Here is a 10,711-nt window from a genome sequence, read left to right on the forward strand (position 1 = left end):
CTGGAGGCACTAAGAGAGCCCATAGCCACGGCAGAATGAGAGCAAGAGCGACAACAAGAATTCTCCCCCATTGTCGTGGTCATTGTAGTTGCCGTTGTCGTGGTTGATTCGTCGTCGCTGTCGGGAGTGCATTATCGTCTGCCTGATTAAAATTAAATTCAATTGCTTTAAAAGGGCTGGCCCCAGTTGTAGCTAGAGGAAATCAAAAAATAGCAACAACTATGTACACTTGCCGTCCGAGTGAGTGAAATAATTTAAATATTATAAAAATACATTTTTCTGTATACATATTCGATTCAATTGCTGGGAGCTTAGAGACATGCGCACTTCTGTGTTCGACACAATTTGGAAGACGCCTGAAGGGCCTTTAAGTCGCGTTGGTTGGGGCCATGGAGGGGGAAGGGAAATGGTAGCTGTCATGGTAAAACATTGCCACAAATATTTGTATGAGTTTATCTCTGAACTTGTCAAGCGGCTATTGTGTATGGCTATTTATTGTTATTATTATTTATTTATGACGGATTTCAAAATGATAACAAGACAAGAAAACAAATATTAAATTGATAAGCCCCAGCAAATATTAAAGAATGAGCGACTTTCAATTAAGATTAAATATGCTCGATTGGGCAAACAAATTCTAATGTTTTATTATTCCATTTGTCCCTTCAACAGTGGACAATGAACTCTTCCGTGTGGAGACTCAACAACAAGCACAACCACAACATCCTAGTGATGAGGTCAAAAAGGTAATTGACTTGTTAATATCCTGGAATCTGAAGCAGCTTTGTCAGAAATTTCAAGGTCAGTATCGCGTAGTAAGGGAAAAAGAAAGAAACTACTAAAATAGCTCATGCACAAAATAGAGGAGGAAATCAATGAGGAGGCACTTAGATGTCTGAATGCAGCAGAGATCCGAGAGCTTATACCCAAAGTCGGACCACGTGCCATATTTCGCAGTCAATTGGAAAAATGGAAGACCCAAGGACCAACTAAAGTCATAAGCAGTACATCATTGTTTAATTTTTCACCTGTGATTAAAGAAGAGTTCGAGGATACGGATACCGAAGCAATTCTAAGCGAAACCGAAGCAGACGAAATAGAAGAGGATGATCTAAAAGATTTAAGTGAAACTGAAACGGAATGGCAACACTTGGTAAGAGAAAAAGATAACGATTACTCATGATGGCATTTCAACCAAGTTTTCTTTGTAGAATATTGCGGATATTCTTATGAAATCTCCTGAAGGACAACAAGGCAAACGTTTCTATGAGAAAAATAACTATCTAGATGGTCATAGTAGACGTTTCTGTGTCCAGGCCATTTCGAATGCCATCATTGAGCAAAATATACAAATGCCGCCAGATGGTTTTCTCAATCTTGCCCAGCAATTGGTTGAAATATTTCCCAACGAACATCTGGACACATATTATGTGCCACGTAAGGGACCAGCCAATCCCCGGGGCATGCTTCATAATGGTTATTTCAATACAAAACGGCGACTCAAGCATCAATTAGATCAAACCAAAAAAATGAAATTGAATTGTTAAATACTCTTACTTAGAACTAAAACTGAAAATACTCGTAAAAAGTGATGTGGTGTGTGTTTTCCTTGACTTACCTTTACCATCAACGCTGAGGTTCTTTCGGATGTATTATAGAACTGAGAAACACTGTAGATCAGCCGCACCGTTTGCAATAGACTCAGTATGGACTCTTTCATGCTGACCGGATCATCGAGATATAAGGAATGGCAACATGTCTCCATGGCTTGAATAAATTTCGAATTATCTCTGGCCTCATTGTAGCAGAATGTAATCTTGCGATCGGTTTCCTTCCACTGACGCATAATACGCGAACCAGCCAAGAAGAGACAATGCAAAGTGAACTGCACTTCTTTATCCTGCAAATGGGCCAGCAGCTGTGAGAATTGGGCACCACGTTTCTTCCAGTATTCCAATTCATCCTGCGGCCCACTATGATCATTCTCCTTGCGCAACTGTTCACTCTCGCCCAGGATTTTCAATATGCCCTTTGTCCAATTGTTGACACGCTCTTCGAGTTGTGTGCAAAACTCTTGATTCTTGGACATATCCTTGACCTCATCGACCAGATCGATTTTCTCAAACATGTCACACCCATCGGCAAAGACATTGTAATGATCGCAGACCTGTTCGCAGACACGTAAAGCACTGCAAAACGAACGCAAGCCGGGCAACAGTTGCCCCTTGATGAGGCCACAACTGACATCCTCCTCATCCGTTTCGAGACTGGGAAAGGCCAAGGCCTGCATGAAAACGAATTCCACAATACGTTCAATCGAGGTGACCAGGCCAATGTTCTTGGCATCGATGACACCGCAATACAAATCCTTTTGGAAACCCTCTTCGGGCAATTGCTTCGATGTATTCACACGAAAGATATAGATACAAACGCCGGTGAAGGCGCAAGTCCAGCCATCGGTTAGAAAGAGTTTCTTGTGCTTCGGTGGCTGCAACCCACTGGGCGAAGCACCACCTTGTGGTGTCTTTGAGCTGCTCGATGCCATGCCCGTACGTGAGGGTCCCGGTTTATTGGCATCTGCCACCTGGGTGGGTTCTGGCTCATCTACCTCCTGATAGAACCACAAGAGCTTGTTCTTCATATTGGGCAGAAAGAGTTGATTGATCTCATCGAGCTACGGGGGAAAAAACATGACATGAGATTAGATTATCCATCCATGGCCTATGACCCCCATACCATATCCCCTTCGAATATGTAATCCATGAGCTGATGTCTCGGCAATTGTGTGGCATCGATCAGTAGCTGGAATGTGAACTCCAGCCGGGGATCCATCTCCCCCCTGCGTGCCTTGCGTTCGCATTCTTCGCGTCGTCGCTGCGCTTCGTCCGGGTCCATTTGACCAATTTTTTTTTTTTTATTTTTGCAATTTATGTATTATAGAATATTTGATATTCGTAACCGTTTTTTCGTGGTCACCCGAAGAGAATTATTTTTTACATAATCGGAGCAAAAATTATTGATTTTTTTTTGGTTTTGTTTTGGGTGCAAATACATTTTTTTTTTGTTTTTTTGTTGGTTTTTGTTTCCAAAATTCAAAAACAGGGAAAGACCAAAAATTGATTAGTTTCAAAAATATCCAAGTCTCATTCTCAAAGCACACAAAAATCAAAAGAATCAAGCACAATATGTATATCTAAAAATGTATGCTAAGTTTTGCAAATAAACAAAAATGTATATATAAAAATTATTGCACTAGATTTCTACATTTACAACTACAACAACTTTACCATATTGAAGAGTATTACGTGTGCGGCTACAATAAAAAAGACAAAACGACAATTGATGGTGAGAAAGGGTATAGAAAAATTAAATTCAAAATACAAAAGTCTTGAAATTTATGATAAACAATTATTGATTGTTTACTCTATAAATAGGGCGTATCTATCTACATATGTATTTATATAGAATTTAATAGTTATATAAAGTGTATTTGTTTTTGATTTTGCTCAGCTAAAACGAAATTACAAGATATGGATTAGTAAAATGATTATACAATTTTCTTTAGGCTTATTTCTATTTGCTTTACATCACAATTGCGATTGCATAATATTATGGTAAATATTGAGCCAACAACGGGTACTTGAGGGGAGCTACGGATATAAATATGTATGTAACAACATTTACTCTTAACTAACTTTGCTTTACTAAAGCCATAATTATTTATAATAATAATGTTGCATTTTGATTTGGAACTATACAATGAGCCCTTTGGAAGGGGACATTTTTGACGGGCAGCACCTGCAATATGTCTCCCTCGTCCTCCTCTTCTTCATCTTCATCGCTACTGCCACTGCCTTCGGCACGCATTGCCAGGACATGTTCGACCAGTTTCTTTTTCTGTACAAACATTCTGACAACCGATTGTGATATAAAACTCAAAAATTCACCACAAAAATGTATTTACTTTATTTGTAAAAACAAGAATTAAACATTTACTAGGTATTAACTCCGCAGACTTAAGTTGCAAACTGCGAAATAGTTTCTGATTATGGTTATTTATTGAACAAACAATGGTTGCGCAGCAACATATTTATTTATATTTTCCCGCGTTTCGCCTTATAACCCTTTTTCAGTAAATTGTGTTGTTATTTTGGGCGCAAATAGCAACATGTGATCACTTGCAATGCATGCGCATTCTAGTTATTAGGGGAACCACCTGTTTAAAGAAATAAAAGACCTGCCAACTTGTTCAATTTACATATATTTTAGTGATTCAGCTTATAAAATTAATTAAGGTAAACGAAAGAGTTAGTTTGCCGATGAAATTTTAATTTTCTGTTTGGAAACTAAATTGAAGGCAATCAAGATGTTTTTGAACTTAAATGTTTCGAATTCTTCGACAATTTGGCAAGTATCTAAGATATTTGATTAAATTGCATTATTGATATAACACTAATAAATAACAACATTAATAACTAGAGCTGAAATGCTTTAAAATACGAAAGCCCGCCACGATGCCCTACCTCCATACTTATTAGCACTTCGACACAGCCCTTAGCACTTCGACTCAGCCCAAGCACTGGGCTATTATCGTTACTTTCTCCCGTCTCTAACAACGCGAGTCATTTTAAGTGGCGCCCTCTATGCATACTCGATACTTTTGTGGCAATAGGCGCCACCGTACAATGTAGGGCTGCAAAAATAGTAGATGGTACTATCGATATTTTTAATCGATGTTACTGCCTATCGCGTGCCCAAAAAAAAAACCCGTGAAAAAAGTGTTGACAAAAACAGAGAGAGACAGAGAGAGTTACAGACAGAAGTTTTTAAATTCAAAACGTGCAAAAATATAGGCAAGTATATAATTATTTGTGCAAATCGGTGCTAATATTGTTGCTAATGCGACTTGTGTGGGTGTGCGCCTAAGAGTCGCATCATACGCACCACAAAGTCTTCAAGGGGCAAAAAAAAAAAAAATCAAAATGGCGATTGCAAAAAAAATGCGGCCGGCTGGGAAACAAAAGCAACAACAATAAATTCACCCACATGTAGTGGCTAATAACGACGTTTCTGTTCATTTTTTTATGACTCCCACGCACAGTTTCAATCAAATGGCAAACGCTGATGTCCAATACAATTATGGCCAGCAAAACAATGGCGATGACGACAACTACAATGACGACAGCAACCAGCAGGATGAAGACGATCAATACGACAACATTGGCGATGATGGTGCGCGAGTGAAAATCGAAAATGTCGGCGAAAGTCCCAAATTTATAAGACTCCGTGGTTTGCCGTGGTCGGCTACCCATAAGGAGATTCTTGATTTTCTTGAAAATGTAAATGTGACAAATGGATCGCAGGGCATTCATCTGGTTACCAGTCGTGTGGATGGCAAAAATACTGGCGAAGCTTATGTTGAAGTGGCCAGCCAGGAAGATGTCGAAGAGGCACGCAAGTTAAACAAAGCCAGCATGGGTCATCGTTACATTGAAGGTAAGTGTTAGCAATAGGAAAATTTAATCGTAGAGATTTGCTTACATTAGACTTGTCATTTAGTTTTTACCGCCACGCCAAAAGAAGCCAAAGAAGCCATGCGAAAGATTGGCGGTCATGCCAATGCCTTTGTAGTGAAGCTACGCGGTCTGCCCTATGCCGTGACGGAGCAACAGATTGAAGAGTTTTTCACTGGTGAGTTTCCTCGTCGTTGACGAAATGAGGGAAATTGTGCATGCGAATTAGTTTTTTGAGATTTTCCTCGAGTGTGAGATTGATTGTTAGAACCAACACACACACACATACAGAGATCCCAGGACCCCCCACAGATTCGTCATGGGGTGCCCACTGGTTTATAGTTTTATCTTCCTATTTGTTTTTCTATCCTTGGGCCTCGGAAAGGCTTGGCAGGGAGCAAAAAACATGTTATGTCATTGTCATCATCAAAAACTATTTTTTAACACTAACCAACCATAAAATCCATCATCTTGCGGTTCCCCTATCCTTGTGGAATCGAAATATGATTGGGACAGAAAAATAATAAGTATATACTTTGATTGTCGAAATTGTTTTCAATCCCAATCAAAACTTTAGTTTTGGTAGTAATTAATACGTATTTCCTTTTCGTTTGTGGTTGGTATTTAAATTTTTGATTGGAAATACGAGTTGAATTCGAAACGAGCTCGTTAAACTATCAAAAACTGTTTTCTTTACATACATATTTTACTTTCTATATCTCTCTCACTATCTCTATCATCTATTTATCTCTCTATGCTTTAAATTTGACTTTTTAAATAGTTTATATATTCAATTTATTTGAAAAAAACAAAAAACCAAAACAGAAATATCTATATATATATGTATAAATCTTTGTTGGTTATCGTCATTGGGCAGGGTTGGAAATCAAAACGGATCGGGAGGGCATACTTTTTGTTACGGACAGAAGGGGTCGTGCAACTGGGGAAGCTTTTGTTCAGTTCGAAAGCCAGGATGACACTGAGCAAGCCTTGGGCCGAAATCGGGAAAAAATTGGGCACAGGTGGGTCTCCTTCTTTGAAAAAGAAAACACAACAATATCATCAATCATATATATCTACAACAACAGCAAAACAACATAAAAAAATGGTAAAACCTTTTTGCAGATATAAAAACAAAACAAAAAAAAAAAGAAGCAAAACAAAAATTTAAATTAAAACAAAAAAATATAGAATAATCCTAACTCCTCTTTCAGTTAATGAGCAATTAGGCTATGGGTCTGGTTGGGTGCTTGAGTTTTTGGTTTGACCATGGTGAAAATGAACACGCGCATCAATAATATTAACCTAATCCCAGAGAGAGTTGGAGAGAGTCGTTAGTCATTTGATTGTTATTGATCAGAAGTCTTGGACTCTCTTATATTCTAAATATATATGTATATATGCCTCATGATTTTGCATTTGTTGTTTTGACTTGCTAACCAATTTTAACCCACAAAAATAAAAAAGAAAATAATAAAAAATACAAGCAAAAACATTATAGATATATGAAAAAAAAATAAATAAATAAAGCCAACACCACCAAAGACCACCATAGCTTTGTTCAGGATTTATTATGGCCATGAATTTTATCTGTCAAATATCTCTTTTCCCCCGTTTAGGTACATTGAAATATTCCGCAGCTCGATTGCTGAGATGAAACGTGCTACTGGCGGCGGTGGACCTGGCGGCATGGGTGGACGCCCTGGACCCTATGATATACGCGATCGTGGCGCCAATCGTGGTGGCAATGATTTCGGCGGTGGACGCAATGGTAAGTTCTAAATACCATTCGAAATAAGTCTTTTATTCACGTCTCTCTGTTTCCGATTTCTAGATTGGGGCAACAACAACAACTTTGGCGTTGGTGCCAACAACATGTTGGGCTTTAATAATTTACCCAGTTTGATGAACTCGGGCAATTTCGGCAACAACTCTGGAGGAGGCGGCGGTGGTGGCGGTAATGGTGGCAACAATGGCGGTGGCAACTTTGGAGGCGGCAACTATGGCGGCGGTGGTAATGGTGGTGGCCAAAATTCGGGTCCCAGCAATTTCGGCAATTTTGGCAACAGCGCTGGAGGAGGTGGCAACAATGGCGGTGGTGGTGGTGGCTACAGCAACAGCGGAAACTTTGGATCACCAGGCAGTGGAGGCGGTGGCTTCAATAATGGCAACAATTTCGGTTCATCTGGCAGCGGTGGTGGTTCCAATTTCGGTAACAACAATGGTGGAGGAGGCGGTGGCTTCAATAACAGTGGCTCCAATTTCGGTGGCAACAATGGTGGAGGTGGCTTCAATAATGGCAACTCCAACTTTGGCGGTAACAATGTAGGAGGAGGCGGTGGTTTCAATGATAACAATTCGGGCAACAACTTTGGCTCTGGATCTGGTGGTGGCAACTTTGGCCCCATTGGAGGTGGTCGCAATAACAGTGGCAACTTTGGTGGTGGAAACTTTGGCAACAATGGTGGTGGTGGTGTCGGTGGAGGCGGTGGTGGCTTCAATAATGGCAACAACTACAACTCCAATATGGGTGGTGGTAATTTTGGTCCCATTGGAGGAGGTCGTGGCAATGATATTGAGTATTATACCATACACATGCGCGGCCTGCCCTATACTTCATTCGAAAACGATGTCTTCAAGGTAAGCTCGAATCCTCCATTATCCCCCATATCGCTTGTTCTAACTGATTTCACTTTCCTTCTAGTTCTTTGAGCCAATTAGGCCAGCCAATGTGCGCATCAATTACAATAAAAAGGGCTTGCACAGCGGCACTGCTGATGCCTATTTCGATACCTATGAAGATTCCCAGCTGGCCATGAAACGCCATCGAGAGCAGATGGGCTCGCGTTACATCGAACTCTTTTACGATGGCAAATCGCGAGGTGGCATTAATTCTGGCGGAGGCAATGGTGGTGATGGCAATGGCGGTGGCGGCAACTTTGGCAACAATGGAGGCGGTAATTTCGGTGGCAACAATGGAGGCGGCGGTGGTAACTTTTCACGCCGCATTTAAGATGACTCTTCCATGGCACAGTAACAATTCCTTACATTTTGATATTAAAATGTAAAAGAAAGTATTTCATAAGTAATACCACATACCCCCCACACACACACTCGCACACCATGGAATCCTCCTCCATCCAATTGTAGGACCCATCATCAACTACTGCGCATTGAAGTCTACTAAAAAAAACCAATTTGGACAACTGCTGGGTAGATTTTCCCCCCACTCGCTTAATACTTATGGTATTTAACCAGATAACATATTTTATTTAAGAGCAAAAAGTAAAACACCCCTCGCGCATCTCCTTTAACATGAACTTCAATCTTAATACATAAGTTGAGCAATTGTAAAATTAATTTTAAGCATTTTTCGGCAGAAAAAACTTTTGAGATGACACACAAATATGAGAAGAAAAAACCTACACACACAAATACAATCTGTAAACTCACTACGGCAAAATAAAGAACGTAAACCGATAAAAAATGAAACGATCTTGGTTGGGGCAGATAATGTTAGAGAGTAGATCAGAATCAACATTAAACAGCTGCATTTGGCAAACATTTACCATAACAATGATAAACTAGCTAGATAATTACAATATATGTATACTAAAAATGCGGAACTGTTGTCGACTAGCCCTGGACTTGGCCAACAAAATACTGACATACACTGTTATTATCTATCGCAATTATCATTGTTGCAATTGTACACATTCTAAGCACAGTTTTTTTTTTTTGTTATTGTTTTCTTCTTGGGTGTTCTAGTTAACTAAATAGCTTTTGAAAGGTGACAGGCTGACACGGCTTCCACTTAAATGCGTTGTAATGCCTTTAATTTATATAAAGAATTTTAGAAGATTATTGAATATTTAATGTATATATGTATGTGTGAATGTTTTTGTTAGTTGTATGAAGTGTGAAACCTTTTCGTACTCATTCCAATTCCACATAGAGAGGGTCTGTGAGAAATGACACCTTTTTGATTGACCACCAAATGGTGCATGAAAATGAGAACAAGGCAAAAACTTTCATCACTTGGAAAAAAGTTAGCAACTAGAACTTTGTTATACAATTCTCATATGGACTATTAGAGTTTCGGATAAATGTTTTTTAAATACTGTCCTAACAATCTTAAAACAATCAAGATAAAAATCAAAAAGTTCACAGTATTTATCAGCGAATACATTCAAAATATTTATAACTTTGACTAAACGAATTTCAATACAATCACAATTTCTATTTAGCAAAGAACAATAATAAGGAAATTATATTACATTTTTATTGAATTGAAAATTTATTATATTTATTTAAAGCAATAAATATAAATCTTTTTCGATTCGAATTAAAAAGTAAGTAAATTAATAAACTAAAAAATCGCAGCTAAGCAAAGGGTTAGATATTATCAACATTCTCTATCGTACTTATATATTTATGCAATTGACTACTTATTTTTGTCTATTTATATTACGAGATCTTTTAAATTCTATTGTAATTATCGTTTGTTTTCCCAATAGTTATTTATAACTTTTGCGTTTGTTTGACAAATTAGTGTAAACTTATTGTTCAATTTATGATTACATAAATCGACAGTGTCAATATCGTATAGCAAAGTACTATATGTACATATATATGCTATATATATTTCCAGTAAGAACATCCATTGACAGGCCTCTAACATTTCACTTTCTGTCAAGACACATTTGTATCTCTTTCTGCGTCGTTTATTTTTTGTATGACAAAAGATAAGCATTTGACTTGTCAATAAATTTTTTCTTGAGTTTTTCCACAATAATTCCATATAATTATGCCAATAAAATGTATGAAATAGCCAAAAATAGATAAACATCTGACAAAAAACCTAAAGAATCTCTTCGTTTTGCAGGTGTCATGGGACCTTGTCTCTCTTCTCTTCTCTTCTCTACTCTTATCCCCGTCATAAATTATCAACACACGTAAAGATACTTTTATATTGTATGAACAATAATGGTAAATTTCTTTACGATTTTCACATTTGCACACCCTTCAGACGCACGTACAGCCAGACATTCGGCCAGACGGACCGACATACAGGGCGTGTACATAATAAATTTACATTCGTAGGAGTTTTTTTTTTGTCGAGTTTCGATAAATGAATGAGCGAAATTGTATCAATTGCGCTAATCACTTGGGTCTATTTATTTCAGAAAATTTTTAAC

At 38.3% G+C, this 10,711-nt stretch overlaps 3 protein-coding genes across 8 annotated transcripts in view; 2 read left to right on the forward strand and 1 right to left on the reverse strand.

Annotated features, from left to right (window-relative positions):
* Positions 1-3,909, reverse strand: part of LOC6647304 (dynein axonemal heavy chain 5) — a 33,978-nt gene extending 30,069 nt beyond the window's left edge. For 4 of the 6 annotated variants that reach the window (XM_023178434.2, XM_023178432.2, XM_023178433.2 and 1 more), the window contains exons 1-2: positions 2,737-2,920; positions 1,619-2,674 (exon numbers count right to left, since the gene is read on the reverse strand). In XM_023178434.2, coding sequence (XP_023034202.1) covers positions 1,619-2,674; positions 2,737-2,895 — 1,215 coding nt within the window. In that variant the 5' untranslated portion in view covers positions 2,896-2,920. Of the gene's footprint in view, positions 1-1,618; positions 2,675-2,736; positions 2,921-3,798 lie in introns of those variants that run through there. The other 2 variants (XM_015177407.3, XM_023178435.2) reach the window with 1 other exon arrangement.
* On the forward strand, positions 67-1,585 carry LOC111519163. The gene is made up of 4 exons (XM_023178436.2): positions 67-240; positions 673-801; positions 864-1,153; positions 1,212-1,585. The coding sequence occupies exons 1-4, from the start codon at positions 222-224 to the stop codon at positions 1,545-1,547; spliced, it is 774 nt and encodes a 257-aa protein (XP_023034204.1). The 5' UTR covers positions 67-221; the 3' UTR covers positions 1,548-1,585.
* A 922-nt stretch (positions 3,910-4,831) lies between the features above and the next one.
* LOC26529089 (heterogeneous nuclear ribonucleoprotein H3) lies at positions 4,832-9,000 on the forward strand. Its single transcript, XM_023178848.2, has 7 exons — positions 4,832-4,853; positions 5,102-5,496; positions 5,560-5,691; positions 6,391-6,535; positions 7,133-7,284; positions 7,348-8,153; positions 8,218-9,000. Exons 2-7 carry the CDS (start codon positions 5,112-5,114, stop codon positions 8,524-8,526), a joined length of 1,929 nt encoding a protein of 642 aa, XP_023034616.1. The 5' UTR covers positions 4,832-4,853; positions 5,102-5,111; the 3' UTR covers positions 8,527-9,000.
* Positions 9,001-10,711: the final 1,711 nt, after the last annotated feature.

This window comes from Drosophila willistoni, chromosome 3R (assembly GCF_018902025.1).
Source record: "Drosophila willistoni isolate 14030-0811.24 chromosome 3R, UCI_dwil_1.1, whole genome shotgun sequence".
Classification (NCBI taxonomy): Eukaryota; Metazoa; Arthropoda; class Insecta; order Diptera; family Drosophilidae; genus Drosophila; species Drosophila willistoni.